Source organism: Antedon bifida, chromosome 8, assembly GCF_963402885.1.
Source record: "Antedon bifida chromosome 8, ecAntBifi1.1, whole genome shotgun sequence".
Classification (NCBI taxonomy): Eukaryota; Metazoa; Echinodermata; class Crinoidea; order Comatulida; family Antedonidae; genus Antedon; species Antedon bifida.
The window spans coordinates 10,151,618-10,167,626 of NC_136233.1; the positions used below are offsets into that span (position 1 = coordinate 10,151,618).

The 16,009-nt window shown below is 33.1% G+C and overlaps 2 protein-coding genes across 3 annotated transcripts in view; one reads left to right on the forward strand and one right to left on the reverse strand.

Annotated features, from left to right (window-relative positions):
- Positions 1 to 1,523: 1,523 nt before the first annotated feature.
- Positions 1,524 to 16,009, reverse strand: part of LOC144849819 (aspartate aminotransferase, mitochondrial-like) — a 234,676-nt gene continuing 220,190 nt past the window's right edge. Inside the window, exons 2-12 of one of the 2 annotated variants that reach the window (XM_078706896.1) lie at positions 9,961 to 10,082; positions 9,560 to 9,716; positions 9,275 to 9,403; positions 8,252 to 8,385; positions 7,823 to 7,910; positions 7,273 to 7,341; positions 6,783 to 6,818; positions 6,002 to 6,152; positions 4,899 to 5,064; positions 4,139 to 4,289; positions 1,524 to 2,080 (exon numbers count right to left, since the gene is read on the reverse strand). In XM_078706896.1, coding sequence (XP_078563022.1) covers positions 1,958 to 2,080; positions 4,139 to 4,289; positions 4,899 to 5,064; positions 6,002 to 6,152; positions 6,783 to 6,818; positions 7,273 to 7,341; positions 7,823 to 7,910; positions 8,252 to 8,385; positions 9,275 to 9,403; positions 9,560 to 9,716; positions 9,961 to 10,034 — 1,278 coding nt within the window. In that variant the 5' untranslated portion in view covers positions 10,035 to 10,082 and the 3' untranslated portion in view covers positions 1,524 to 1,957. Of the gene's footprint in view, positions 2,081 to 4,138; positions 4,290 to 4,898; positions 5,065 to 6,001; positions 6,153 to 6,782; positions 6,819 to 7,272; positions 7,342 to 7,822; positions 7,911 to 8,251; positions 8,386 to 9,274; positions 9,404 to 9,559; positions 9,717 to 9,960; positions 10,116 to 16,009 lie in introns of those variants that run through there. The other variant, XM_078706895.1, reaches the window with a different exon arrangement.
- On the forward strand, positions 10,216 to 15,934 carry LOC144851132 (NADH dehydrogenase (ubiquinone) complex I, assembly factor 6-like). Its single transcript, XM_078708674.1, has 7 exons — positions 10,216 to 10,408; positions 11,330 to 11,510; positions 12,172 to 12,270; positions 12,826 to 12,928; positions 13,339 to 13,472; positions 14,582 to 14,683; positions 15,191 to 15,934. The coding sequence occupies exons 1-7, from the start codon at positions 10,269 to 10,271 to the stop codon at positions 15,374 to 15,376; spliced, it is 945 nt and encodes a 314-aa protein (XP_078564800.1). The 5' UTR covers positions 10,216 to 10,268; the 3' UTR covers positions 15,377 to 15,934.

Here is a 16,009-nt window from a genome sequence, read left to right on the forward strand (position 1 = left end):
ATTTGAAATTGCGCAAGTTGATTGCGCAATTTAATATTGCGCAAGAAAATCTTTGCGCAATTTCAAATTGCGCAAGAATTCTTTGCGCAATTTCAAATTGCGCAAGGATTTTTTTGCGCAATTTCAAATTGCGCAAATCGTTCAAATCGCGCATAACAAATACATTATTATAACGTTACAAATTGTCTCTAGATAGGAACCTAATGACAGCGATATCGTGTATTAAAAGTACTTAATACAGTCAGACAGGTCTCTGGCAGACTGTCGACAGTCTTCCACACTGAGTGTACTAACAGCTATAGAATCGGGTGGCAATGCAGAGGTTTATGAGCATGTTCAGATGTTTGTGAGTAAGTACAGAGGTTTATGAGCATGTGCAGAGGTTGCTAATATATAACTAAAATTACTTAATTTGGAATATTACGCTCTGTGTCATATTTCACTAACATTATTATTTTGACCAAAATGTTTAAAAAATATTGTTCTCAGTATTATACCCAGTTATTTATAAATTTATATCTTAATTAAAATGTATAGTAGTTAAATAACTGAAGACATTAAGCATTTAGTTCATTGTTGATATTGATTTAAATTGAACACGCATTGTATCAAATTTCATTAATATACCTGTCAATCAAAGCTAATAACAAGAATCATAAACATTTTATAAATAATCAATATTAATTGATGGTTTAAAAGATCCACAGTATATTTTTAATTAGACACTAACATACAAACCAATCTGGTCATACAGTATACGCTACAGTGGATGTCTCTATTTTCTTTATTGGCGTGATGTACTCAATCGGTTCTTGTACTGCTTGAAATACAAATCTATTGTCATTAAAACAACTTCACGAACGACAAACAAAATTCGTTTTGATGGCGGGTTTTTGGCACTTATAATAAATATATCTTAGAGAAAAAAGCACATGGCATGTGGAACTATATAATCTTAGCGTAGGAAAACATACAAATCCCAGGTCAACTGCAAAAACAAGGTTGAATAGGATAAGGTTCAAAGACTTTTGAGAGTAAACAATCTAGCGCGTACGGCCGTACGTGCAAGATGAAAAGATATTTTAACCTAATTTTTTACGTGTTTGGTTAGATGTAATGAAAATAAAAAATAGTTGATCTGAAGGGAATAATATGATAAGTAAATAAACAAACACTCAAAAGAATTATGTTTACAGTACAATTATTGTCAGAATAATAGTTTATTCTTATTTGCTTAACTTTATTTTTTCCCCGGCACCTTAGTTTGCCGACGGACGCGATGATGTGCCGACCCCCCCCCCCCCCCCCCCCCCCCCACCCCCCACTGGATACGCCACTGGACGGAGTTTTGTTTTAATATTAGTAAAAAGATCAATATTTTGGCACATATGGCGTTTCATGAATACAGACTTGAGGCAAGTCTAGTCAGAATAATAATGATGATTGTATCAGTTTCCATGTAGACATTCGTTAATTGCATTAAATTGTGTTGAATCAGTCATAATTGTGTGTGGCATGTTACAGTATGTTAATTACTATGAATTACTTTTAAACAATCAAAGACATCTTAGTTTTCATATTTATTAATAGACTGCAAACTATAATAGTAGAACATTTAATTTTAGAACCATTTAATTGCAATTTGCTTTGTTAAAACTTGGATTAGACACACCACAAGGGAGCAAGTGAGTTGACTAATCACAAGAGACAGTTCGGATAGTCAAATTATGTTGTGCTTACATCCTTTCGTTGCATTTTAGTGAGAACAATATATTTCAGTCAATTGTTCAGGCAAATTGTCTCTATACCAAATCTTGTTGGATATGCACAGTTAATAAAACACACAATGATCTATTAATGATGAAACATTACCAATTCAAATAATCATTTTAAATATTATTTTTTACTAAACCTTGACGATTATTATTATATAAATGTTAATTTGTTTCAGCTGATTTTACTTAGTAACTTGATGGATGGCATGCGCTAGGTATGAATTATTTGCTGATGAGATTCCAGCTACTGAAATACGGCCATCTTTTGTTAAATATACGGAAAATTCTTTGGTAATTCTCTCCACCTAAAGACAAGAAATAGTTAAAATTAGGGTATAAATATAATGAAATAAAAACAAATTCTAATACGTTGTAATAGATTTATTTTTCGTATCTATCACAAATTAAAACTAGACATGAAACTCGTCACTTTGACGAGTTAGTTATCCGCACAACGACAAACGCCACGTGCACGTCATACGTTGGAATATTGCACACAGATAAAGATTATGGCATTATGACAAGAACTGAAGAATATGATATGCTGTTAGTGCTGAATTCTGTCAATTTGTGTCATATAGTATATACATGCAAAGAGTATAATCTGTATACATATTACATACAGTGTAGAATAGGTGAAATTACGGGACCCGCCATTTATTCCAATTTTTAACATGGCGACGGTATCAAAATGAAACACTTAAATAGCAATTTCTGGAGGAAATTATCTCAGGAACAACATATTAACGTGTAGAAGAAATTTGAATACGTAAAATATAGATGCGCACCCTTTTAAATGTGATGAACTATTACGCAAAATAGGAAAATACGACTTTTTTTATTCAACTGGCCATATGATGACGTCACAACATCCGATTGACAAAATGTTTACATGAATTCGTATCTACAATCCAATAGCTTCCAGAAAACGTTTTAATCGTGATTATCACATTTTATTCTTACGAGCTATTACAGATTAAAATTTACTGTAAAGATGAAATTAATGACCCACGTAATTAAAATTTTTAGGCATGATGACGTCATAAAAATTAAAATATTTTTATCTCATGCTAAAGAAAGTTGATTGACCTACACAATATATAAATTTAGGAGAAAAAGGAATACAGATAAGCGTGATGCGCTCCATTGAATGTGATGAGCAATAACGAAAGAGACAAAAATCCTAATTTTTACATTCGTGTGGCCATACGATGACGTCACAATGTTTTTTTAGCCTTATCGATGCATGATCCGATATCTACAACTCATCAACTTCTAGATTTTGTAATAAAAATAAACGGTTCACGGTTTACTTTAGAAACTATGACTGTTTAAAAAAAGACATAATTTTGACGATTTTTTAAGCTTTTTCATAAAAAATGCGCACGAATTGTCTAATTCAACGTGTTTGTATGGCGTTATTTAAACTGGAAAAGGTCTAAATTGTTTTCAAAATTACTAGGAAAGACTTGAAAAATATAATTCAAGAGAAAAAAATATGTTTTTAACGCTACGTGCGCACCGCGTGCGTAAAAAATTGCGCGCCCGTGGGAATTTTTGACATGCTCAAAATGACAAGAAACGCATAAAAAGTTGATTAGAAATTAATTTTGCGCATTTTGAAATTTTAAATGCGCGTGCGCGCGTAACTTCTTGTGAAACATGCCATTTTTAATCCGTAGAAAGTTTGCCCCTGATATGACTTAAATTTTGTCAAAGTGTCAATACTAAATGACTTTTGGTTTTTAATCTATAATCAATCATTGAAATTCATAAAATTGCGCGTAAGTCACGTTGCGCAACTATGACGTCATTCAAAAATAGGAGGTGCACAACTTCACGTAAATGCCCATATGTTGTCAAAGTTATGAAATGTTATGTTTACACATTTTAGAGAAACGCGACTCACAAAAAGGAAGGAAGGATCCAAGAATAATACAGAAAAAAACTATTGATCCCATACAATAACAAGGAGTTATCCGCTTGGTATACCAAGCGGATAACTAATTATCCGCTTGGTATACCAAGCGGATAACTAATAAATGGTGCACTGTGAAAGTTATGTTCTTCATCACAGTGATAATACTGTACCACCTTTTCTAACCATAGGACCAAATTCTTGTGTTGCTAATACCACCCTAATTTACTTCTCTAGTTTAAAGGTCTGTCTACAAACTTTATGAGACAAAAAATGTGAGGTGCCCATAATTATATGGACACTATGATGTAATATTACTACCATATTTGGGCACATCACACTTTTTTTTTCAAACTAGTTTAGCTTAACTCTTTTCTGCGATTCCTCCATTTGAATTGGATGGTATTTGAAAAAAGAGAATGTTTTTCTTAATATTAAATCTCACCTGTTCTGGTGTGAGTCCAGTGAAGCAAAACATTCCAATTTGATCAGTGACATGTGACCAGTCATGCGTGGAACCTTCTTTCTTTAGGTTATCTGCAAGCATCTTTCGCATGTTGATAATTCTATCAGCCATAAACTTTACATCACCAAGCCTAAAATTCGTAAGAAAATACTCCACATCAGTATGGCAATTTTCCTTAATTTAAAATTAGCACATTAGCCAACACTTTTAATACTAGAAACCTTTTATGGATATGTCTACAATTTTCAGTATAGTATTCCGAGACAAAATTTAAAAAAAAATGGATAATAGTAATAACCATATACAATAATTGTTGAAAATAAACGGAAAGTAATTGGTCAGATATTTTTCCCTCTTCAGATTTAATATTATTCTGAACTCAATGAGAACACTTGCGAACAAATATGAATGAAAGAATTCTCGGATGATCTTCACACAAGTGCAAGGCAGATTATTACAAGTCTGTAGCCTGTGGGGAACAAACTCCACTTTTTCAACTAGAGACCAGTAGCGAAAGTAATGGTAAATAGCTTGAGACGATTTTTGCCCCTTTTGTGGTAAAAAGAACCTCCCTTTAAAATTGTGGATAATATGCTTGACTAATTTCTTAATTTATGCAATGCTACCTTGCAGTTAATCATCAGGTGTAAAGTAAAGTATTATTAGAAATAATAATGTACCAGCATAAGCCCCATAGTCGGTAGTTCAATGGGATTGAGACTGAATGAAGTATTTTTACCATTGTGTTCGGAGATCAGGTGTGTTGAGTATGGTTGCTGCAATACGAGCTCCATGTATTGGGGGGTTTGAGTATAACGGACGAATTGTGATTTTGACTTGCGACTCGACACGTTTCATTTCTTCTTCTGATTCGCAAACAATTGTAAATGCTCCGGCTCGCTCACCTGTGAAATTTAAAAAGTATTTTTAAATCAAAAGAATAACAATAAAAATTCTCTTATCTATTCTATTACTTAAGTTAAATATTTAGCATTTAAAGGAATGTGTGAGGTTGGTGAATATGGCCATTGGAGAATAAACCCATTCAGAACAATAACATTATTTCTCTTAATAGAGTGAATTTTGCATACAATTGGTATCCTCCATACAGGAATGAATAAAAACCAAATGATAAATTATATTCGTAACTGCAAACATTTAATTCATATTGCAAGAAATTCCATATTGCTAATTAGCATTATTATACTATTAATATTCTATTGTGTCTTATTCACAATATTTTACCAGGGTGACTCAACTGTTTTGAACCATATAAACAAGGTGTTATTGAATATTTTAGATAGTTTTATAACACACCTGATTGTATTCTTGCAATTTGATTGGTCAATTACGCATCATGTGTCATTTGGAATTAGCCCTACCTAACGGAAAAGTGATATCTAATGTTGATAATTAACGCACTCTATTTGATTTCTGTCAACATTTTGAGAATTTTTGCTGTTGAATGTGTTACTGTCTTTTTAATGGTCTAGCTTCCCGGCCTAGCATGATTTATGATGGATAAATTGAATAAAAGTAGGTGTGTTATAAAACAAAATGAATGTTTGACTGCTCTATTTTCAACTCGGCTCCACCTCGGTGCGGTCAATTTTTAAACTCATGAAATATTCTCACCATCCAACTCATAAACATTCATTAAATATTCCACATGTCATTTTTGTATCCTGCTCCCCTCCCTCTCTACACAATTAGTAAAATAATCTTTGTGCAGATCACAAGCATGGTAAGTAGTAATTTTTCTGTTAACCCATTGATTGTAGTTGTTATTTCTATATAATGTACGCTGGGATAGCGCTATTAAAAAGCCCTGATTATTCGTACCATATAATCCCATGTTCTTTGAGAATGACTGGGCCAACATTATCTGATGTCCATCTTTTAGAAACTGTCTGACAGCTTGAGCATCTCTGTCAATGTCACCACTAGCAAACCCTTGATATGCCATGTCAAAAAATGGGAACAGTTTTTTGCTCTGTAAAACATAAATTAAATAAATAATTTTGCTTTATAGACTTTAACAGCAACGAGTAAAAATTGTATATTGTTAATGAAATACCACATAGTGCACAATGGGGAATGAATTTGAGATCTGACTGTGCCACCAAAATGCATTATTCTCATTGCATAATCCTTGGATTGGACATTCAACAGTTAGTTCTATGTACCTTATTATCTTCATTGTTATAAGTTCCACAATCAATTATTATGGAAGTAGAAGGCTTACTTAAGACTTTGACCGTGTGTAACTAGTGTACCGGGGTAACCCCTACTTATCTTGAGAAATATACGAAGGTGCTTTAACATGCGTACAAGCATTTTATGTACACTATACTACGATTTATAGTCCTTATCCGAGAAAACTTGTTATACCACTGGAACCATGGAGCAAGTGAGCCTCGAACACTTGCTATTATTATGGCTACATATTACGTACGGTTCCACTGTCTTAACCATTCGGCCACTTACTCACGCATACAGTAGGTCACAGTATACACTGTGTGGCTATCACTGTTTATATTTAGCGTAATTAAAAATTGTACTAGTTTCCAATTACACTGACGACAATTAAACACATTTTAAAATTTATTTTGCATTTTTTTACCTTAACCAATTGGCTCAATTCTTTCCAGTCTTCAGGCTAAAATAATAAGGAATAAATATGAACATTTTAATTGTTTAAATAAATGGATGTATGCAAAACAGATATCATCGGCAGTGGCGTAATGGCTATGAGTGCTCACTGGCTAAACCCAGAGAATCCGGAGCTTATGAGGGCCCCTGAGCAGTGCCCTGAGGAAACTTAGGGGCCTTAGGCTTCTGCGTTAGGCCACTGCTCATCGGAATAATTATACCACCAGACATATATATCATAATAAACAATATTGACATTATTAATTATAATTCTCTATAAATATCTTTCCTAAAAAAAACAAATAAAAACTTGACAACAGTTCTATAATATTCACTGTTTTTATAGAGGTTTCAGATAATGTTTTGTTCATTAAACCTAAAATTTCCCATTTTATTAGTTAAAAAGAGCTCTTCAAAAAGCTCTACCATACACTCTTTCTTTACAGCAAAATAAATCCTACCTTTGGGTCGACACCTGTTGGGTTATGGGCGCAAGCATGCAGCAAAATAACTGAGCCTTCTGGAATTTTCTGAAAAAAAAAAAAAATAATGATTTGTAATTTGAATTTGTGTGTGTGTATAGTGCAAACCAAACAAAATTAAACTGCAGTCACTATTTACAATTGACACCTCTCCCATATTAAAGAAAGTGACATGTTAGAAAATTTAAAAAAATATATAAATTGTTCCACAAGGTAGTAAATTTTTCATAAATAATCATTGTCCTAAAAATGTTTGCTGCCCTTTTTTTTAATATCTTGCCAGTTAATTAAAAATATTTTAAAAACCTATCATTATCGATATATTATGCATTGGTTATGCTTTTGTTTCAACCCCTCTAAAGCTCTGTCCACACTTTCAAACTTTTTCAACAAAAAAAGTGTGTGATGTGCCTAAATATGGTAGTATTATGACACCATATATGGCCATATCAGATTTTGTTGTCTGAGTCACATAAAGTATATTTAGATTTATCACTGTTAAAACATAGTATTGAAATTGTTTTCTTACCGATATATCTTCAAGGCATCCAGCTTTATCAAATCCACATGTGTTCTTATCATAATAGCGATAGGCACCAAGTTTTAAACCAGCATGACTACAGAAAAATAAAGTAATTTGCATTAAATTATAAATTACATTTTTGGAAATCAACATACATTATACATTAGCCAACTAGTATCTTCTTAGGGACCATGACTTTTACCAAGGGACCAATTTTACCAGGGACCAATTATTTCACTGCAGTTACTGCAGTAACTACCTATTGTTAATCTTTAAAACTGTTTATGCAATTATTTAGCAAGGTTTTTTTTAAATTTTAAAATCAGACTGCCTCATAAACTTATACAAACAAAAACCATACGTTATTGCAGTAAAAAATGTAGTTACTGCATTAACTGTACAGTAGAATCATTTTGACATGAATCTCTTACTTACGTGAAAATTGGTGTATGATTGCCCCATGAGGGAGTTGGTAGGAAGACTTGGTTATTGCCAGGGAAGTACCTCTGAAGAAAGTTGGCACCAACACGAAGAGCTCCAGTACCTGATATTGCTTGAGATGTAATATTCTACAAAGGTAATGTTTTCAATAATCTTTTTTTATTAATATTATAATCATAACAATAAATATTAAAAAAATATATATAAAATAATATTTATCGCATAATATACAGTCTAAGTTAATTAATTTAGGCCTATATACAAAATCATTCCACCCAACTACTATCTTCATCTCTTTATGCGGAACATCATTTGAATAATAGAACAAGTCACACATCTACATATAATCAAACATCGTATACTCTATCTCTAACAATATTTCAATCTTCTATCGACTAAAGCCGAAGTATAGTCGTTATCTCGGACCGTTCTATGGCCACCACCAGGTAGGCTTACTTCATCAAGGCTTCTATGAATGGATGACTGGTTGGGAGCACGAACGCTAGTACACCAAACCCAGTACCGATTACGATCATGCGGGAAATTACCTCACAAAATTATATAATTATTTTATAATGTATTTCATTTGAAATGTTAAGCTTAATAATATGCCATTTTTTCCTGTGTAAATTTGACCAGCTATGGATTTACTTTACATACAGTAGCTAGAAAAGATTTTCATATGTTTCCCAGGGGCATTTTGAGGGGTTGTCATCGCCCAAAACATTTAGTATGACTATGGCAAGCTTAAAACTGATTGATCTACATGTTGAGCCAATAAAATGATATTGCTAGGAACCCTTTCATATCCATTTTAACAAGTTATTTTAGCAAGTAAGAAAAAAGTATTTATTTACTTTGGTACCCAGAAGTTTTTTGGGTAGGTGCTTTGTTGAAATTACGCTCATGAAAGGTCTTACTAATAATAACCTTTGGTGAAAGCCCTTGGAGCTGGGTTTCCCACAGCAATAACACATTCATTGGTTACAGTGCAAAATATTATAGGTAAAGGTTTACCAGCTTGTTTGAAATTGCTTCACTGTTCTCTCCGAAGGCTAGAGCGGCCGCTGCTTTTGTAAAATCTGCTAGTCCGGTGATTGGCAAGTATTCTTTGTCATGATTGGCTGCCATCATTATCTCCTCAGCCTATTCAAAGACAAAAAAAATGAATAATATTAATGGTTAATATAATTTTTCTTTCATGGTACAGTAAGTATAAAGAGATTCCTAAAGTCATGAGGGTTGGATCTTATTCTTATTTACTGTATTATATCAGATGCAATAACAATTCTTTCAAGTTACCTTTCGGACACTAGGAAGGACGAAGGGTTTGCCTTCATCAGACCTGTAAGCACCAACACCAAGGTTCATCTTTTGTGGATTGCTGTCTTTCTTGAAGGCTTCTGTCACACCAAGGATGGCATCTGGTGGACCCATTTCTACTCCTGACCACCAAGAACTTTTTTTGTGTCAAGAATATTATCATTAAATCAAAAAACAACAATAATGCACACAATATATTGACTAGGCCTATGTCTAAGAGGAGATGGTGAGATGGGAACTTTGCTCCTTCTGGCCCTGCTGCTGGCCTGGACCATCCATGCCCTGTCTCTATACACAGTGCATGCTGCTGCTGCTGCTGCTGCTGGACTAGCCTAGAACTTAAAACTTAACAAAACTTTAATAATATCACATAAACCTACCTTGCTCTCGATGCAACAGGAACGCATCTCATCATGTTATCTTTAAGAATATTTCCAGCGCAGGACAGTGCCATTTTTAGAGTGTAAGAACACTTTATTTAGAGGTGACTTGATTTTTGACTTTTTATATGTTCATGGAAATCACGCGAAGAGTTCGTGAATATAAATAATATGTAAGGTTATTTACACGACGGTCGGGTTTCGAATAGTTTTTTAACACAGGTTATACGAGCTAGCTGCCTACTCTCTCCTCCTCTCATCATATCTCGGCGTCGTGTAAATAGATTAGTGTGTCAAAGGTAAAAGTAATGGCCGCCTCCATAAGAACGTTCAGAGTTCGACCGGGCCCCTGGGCAAAACGTATTTGTTATGTTTTTACCGGTGTTATGGATAAATGCAAACGCAAAATTTCATCAGAAAGTCATAACTATTGTCTTAACTTACTAAGGTAGGAAATTATTAATAATTACTCCAATGAATATTTCTAGGCAGTACTCCCCTTATATCATTTGGAGTTGTTAGTTGTTGAATCAAATCGATTCCGCCGGTAGAATGCTTAGAGAGTCGTTTCGTCCTTAATTTAAAATTAGTAAAATGACATGCTATAGCGCTTCACTTTACTTTTCTGTTATTTTCACTTGTTCGAACTGCTTGTTTCAATGTTATTTTAACCCACACGTAATCGAAACCTGTTTTTTAAAATAGAATTTTTAAAACATGTTTGTCATATAGGCCTACCTACTTTTTTTTGTTTGTGAAACTTTTTTAAAAGTTTGTTCTGTATGTAGCTTTCCATTTCATTTTAAATATCAGGCCGAGGTAGGTACAGTATAATTACTATATAATTAATATTATAGCCTGATTTCTAAATAATAATAAACAATATTAATTTTAAAGTATAAAATAATACCTTTTTTGTTTGTAATGTAAGTAATCGTCATCCAAATTTTATTAATTATTGGGCCTAAAATTGTATTATTTTAAATTATATTATGTATGCACTTGTCAATTGTATATATGACCCCCGCGGAAGAGGTGCATCATGTGTGCGTCATTTACAAATAATTATTGACGCAGGGGTGCATCACAAAACCTAAATGGTACGTCACATCAATAAACAATGGTGTGTCAATGTCCCACTTTACCACCCACCATATCATAAACAACATTGTCACAGTGCACTCAAAATGGGTGCACCATTATATTTTTGACGCACGGGTGAGTCATGGTATTCATAAGGTATGGACGCACATCGAACATATTACGCACCTCTCCCGGGGGGTCATATGGTGGGTCATACAATTGACAAAAGCTGACTCTAAACTATTTAAAATGAATTAAACCATTTTAAATTAATTATTTTTTCCAGAAAGCATGACTATGAGAACTTTTTATGTTTGCTCCAACTGCCTGATGAAGCACTAGCATCAGCGGTAGCTGTGAGGGCATTTAATGCAGAGATAGCAGGAATTAAAGACAGTGTCTCAGAAAAAACAATTGGACAAATGCGGTTTCGTTTCTGGAAAGATAGCATAGAGAATATATATAAAGTATGGCTACAGATGATGTTGGGTAAAGATAAAAAACTAAAATTATTGTTTGTATGCAGGAGTATTACTACTGTGTCAGAAGAAACATATTGTGGAACCAGCCTACAAATAATTATTAGGTCAGGTCAGATCATTTGATGTGTCGTTGGTCATCACCTTGACCTAGAAACCATCAAAACTGTGTCGAGATGGGAAGTGAGGAAACATTTTCCAATATTCCTGCATGAGTGAATAAACATGACATACTTTGGTCATCAATCACCGATTGTCACAATTCATTCATTGAAGTACTTTACTGCAATAGTGGGTTAACCATTCACATTATCATTAACTAAACAAGAAAGAAATCTTAAAGCTCTGTCTGCACTATCAAAGTTGATTGACAAAAAAAGTGCGACATACCCAAATATGGTAGTAATCGTAAACCATATATGGTCACATCACAATTTGTTGTCACATAAATTTTGATAATGTAGACAAAGTGTGCTGCACAATTTGTATATACAGGTAAGCTAGGCTGACTACAGTAGGCCTAACAGGCTCCAGTTTTAGTCCGACTTTCCAACCCCGGTCACCTCTCCTAGGGGCATGTACAGGGTAGTATGTGATTGATATACAGATGAAAATAACATTTTAAAAACATAATATATTCTTCTTTCAGGCTAGACCACCAAACCATCCAATTGCTAGTGAACTGAGCAGGGCTGTTAAATCACATAAACTGTCAAAGAGGTGGTTTAATAGGGTGTTAGAAGCAAGGGTAAGTTGTTTATTTATGCCTTAATGTTTCTTTATTTACAACAAACAGTGCAAAGGATGGGTTGATTATAGAATATACATAAAAAAAACAAGGTAAATCTATATAATAACTTCAGTCAAAATATATTTAGAAAGTTTAGTACAATACATTTACTGTACTTATTCAGTTTCAGGCACAAATACAATCTAATTTAAAAATTGCTTTTTGCAAAATGCAATTTATGTACAACATAGTAGGCCTAAATAAATATTTATAATAGAAAATAAAAGAAGAAATATATGCATCTCATTATCTTTATTTTCTTTCAAACATTAAGCATAAAACATTCAAAACAATTGAAGGCAAATAGGAATCCATAAATCAAGGATTTTTTTAAAGGCCATTACATCAATTTAGCATACTCTTTCATAAGAAATAGAAACAAACAAATAAAAATGTCTATAAAAAGCAATCAAAACAATATTAGCAGAAGAAAACAAACATTGGAGCCAAAAAGGAGAAAATGTAATATACACTGTAGTAATATCAATTTTCATTTATAAATTATGTATAAAGGAAGAAACCATTGATGATAGGCCATTTCAAACACTGGAGTCAGCAGAGGAACATGCTGAAAACACATCATCAAGTATTCTTTACCTTATACTAGAATCATTAGGTAAGTAAGTTTTTTATAATAAAATTACATAATTTAATTATAATATCTTTAATTGGATGATAAAATGAAAAAAAACATACATGTTGAGGTTTTTTACCTTATTTGATATATATATATATATAATATTGAACTAGCAACTATCAAAAAACATAGAGAGAAAAATAGAGAATATTATAATACAAAACATTCATTATTTGTTTTATAACACCCCTACAATCTCTTGATGCCATTTGCTATGACCACTATGGTTTTTCCAACAAGAATATTTCTTGCCTTATACCTTATTCTTACCTCATTTGATCTGAAAATCAATATTTATATAGTATTGGACTAGCAACATTCTATCAAAAAACATTCTACTTATTATGTGTACAGTATTAACATGATTTAAATTGATTTTTCCCTTTTAGGTGTCCAAGATCTACATGCAGATCATGCTGCGAGCCATATAGGACGTGCCCAAGGCCTTATCACGTTGTTACGTTCTGTACCATTTCATGCACAGAGACGAAATGTACTTCTACCGATGGAGATAACAAGCAAGGTTTGTTTAAGTTCTGTTTAAATTAGAATAAAAAAAAAAGAAGCCTAGCGTTGTTCTATTTGTTCCTACCCACAAATATGACTCATGACAGTTAATGCATTTTTAATATTTTTCATAAAAAGTGGCTAGATGTTGTGGTATAAGAAGAAAGGTTAATTTCAAGTTTGTTTGTTTGTTTTGTTGTTTGATTGCTGAGTGGTTAAGGCAAGGATGTCATACTTCATAGTAACATTGTCGGCACAGGTTTACACACTCGCTCCATGGTTTAAACAATACAGTATGTCCTGAGTACAGTCACTTTAACCATACTATAGTTCCACACAGGACCCAAATAGAAATAAGTTTTATATTATTTAAAACTTTCTTTGGTTATCCTGGTTCGATTAGTTTCGTTTAATTTTATTCAGGATATTCAGGTTAATGAATCAAATCAAAAGTGTATTGGTGAATTGTATTGTGACAACATAAGGACGTAGACGCAACACAAGCAAATTTACGACAAGTGACTTTTTGAAAAATCCATCACTTGTGATTGGTAAAATAATTTATGTTGCACTTACAACCTTGCGTTGCGTCTCTAGTTGGAACCAATCATTACGGTTAATTGATAATGCAGTTACACCCACAGTGCCTTGACAAAATTCTACTGTGGAAGTCACTATAAAATATATGACCATAACCATCTATAACTATGCTCTTGACATTAGCAATAGTAGGCCTACTGCTGGATATCAACGAAATTATACTGTGGAAGTCACTATAAAATATATGACCATAACCATCTATAACTATGCTCTTGACATTAGCAATAGTAGGCCTACTGCTGGATATCAACGAAATTATACTGTGGAAGTCACTATAAAATATATGACCTTAACCATCTATAACTATGCTCTTGACATTAGTAATAGTAGGCCTACTGCTGGATATCAACGGAATTCTACTGTGGAAGTCACTATCAAATATATGACCATAACCATCTATAACTATGCTCTTGACATTAGTAATAGTATGCCTACTGCTGCATATCAGCCTGTGGGTTCAGTTGGAAAGGTTATTCTTTCTAAATAAAGTTGAAATAGATAAATAGCAATGGTTTTTTTTTACAGCATAGAGTTTCACAGGAAGATATAATTAGAGGTAAAATGGAACAACCTTCTAAAGATGTAATGTTTGAGATAGCAAGCAGAGCCAACACCCATCTTGAAACTGTAAGTTCTGTATATAAATGTTACCATACTCCTTTTTCTTTTTCATTATCTTCATTCTCCTTTACCAGTTTTTTATTTCATTCAGCTACTGTACTATATTTCATTATCCTTCTCCATTGTCATTTCATCATCATCATCATCATCATCATCATCTACCATCTATTCTTTATCATCATTATTATCCCTATAATTTTCATTAACATCATTGTTCTCATAGTTCTTCCTTTTATTAATTTTCCTTGTTTTTATTATAGTCATCATCATCATCTTTTTCTTTATCATCATTGTCCTTTTCATTACACCCTTATCTTATTTACTTCTCAATCATTGCAAATTGTCCTATTCATACTGTCATTCGAGAGAACTGAAGCTGAAGTGTAATTGTCTTTATTGTCATTGTTCTGACCATTTTCTTTCTCATTCTGTTTTTAACATAATTCTTCCTAGTATATAGTAAATTTACATAATAATCTCTCATACTAACAATGTGTATTCATTCCATTCCAGGCACGGTCATTCCGTAAAGACGTTCCCAAGGAAGCTTTACCTGCCTTTTTAGTAACACGCCCAATACATGACTTTCTCACTGCAATACAGAAAGTCGACTTTGATGTATTTGATCCCAAATTACAGAGAAGGAATCACATGCTACCTGTAAGACTTTGGTTACAAAACAAAAGAAGGACTTATTAGAATTTAACAGTGTATTGCCTTCGTTAATTAAGCTATGTCTTCACCCTGGTTTGATTGTCTCCAAAAAGTTCCTGCAGAATCTGTATTACAGTTGGGCAGATCCACCTTAACTCACTGAACAATCCCTCAGTTCTTAGTTTTGATCGGACTTCTTAGTTTAGAAATAGTGAATGTTTATGAGTTGAAAAGACTGAGACTATTGACTGTTGACAAGGAGCCAAGTTAATTGGTCGATTCTTCTACATTCATTATTTGTTCGCAATCCGCTGCTGCCATCTTGTATCATTGATGAGAGGCTTGGCATAACCATTCAAATAGGCAGTGTGTGGTGCTCCAAATTTGGACGCGGAGTAGAAGTTATAAACGGTGCACACTACAGGTTGATTTTGGATAACAGCCTGGCATTGCAGAAAATTATTAACATTTTTTTCAAAAGGCTGAAAAAAGTACTATACCATTCATTATCACATGTCCACTTTTCCCTTCAGTAGAAGTTGTAATGAATACTGAATGACACATGATGTGTAATCAATGAATAAACCATTTAATTATTGATAATATTATGGTGATACTAAAGACAAACTGGTGCTTTTTAACATAAAATACTTAGACTTTGTTTTATTGTGAATTTTT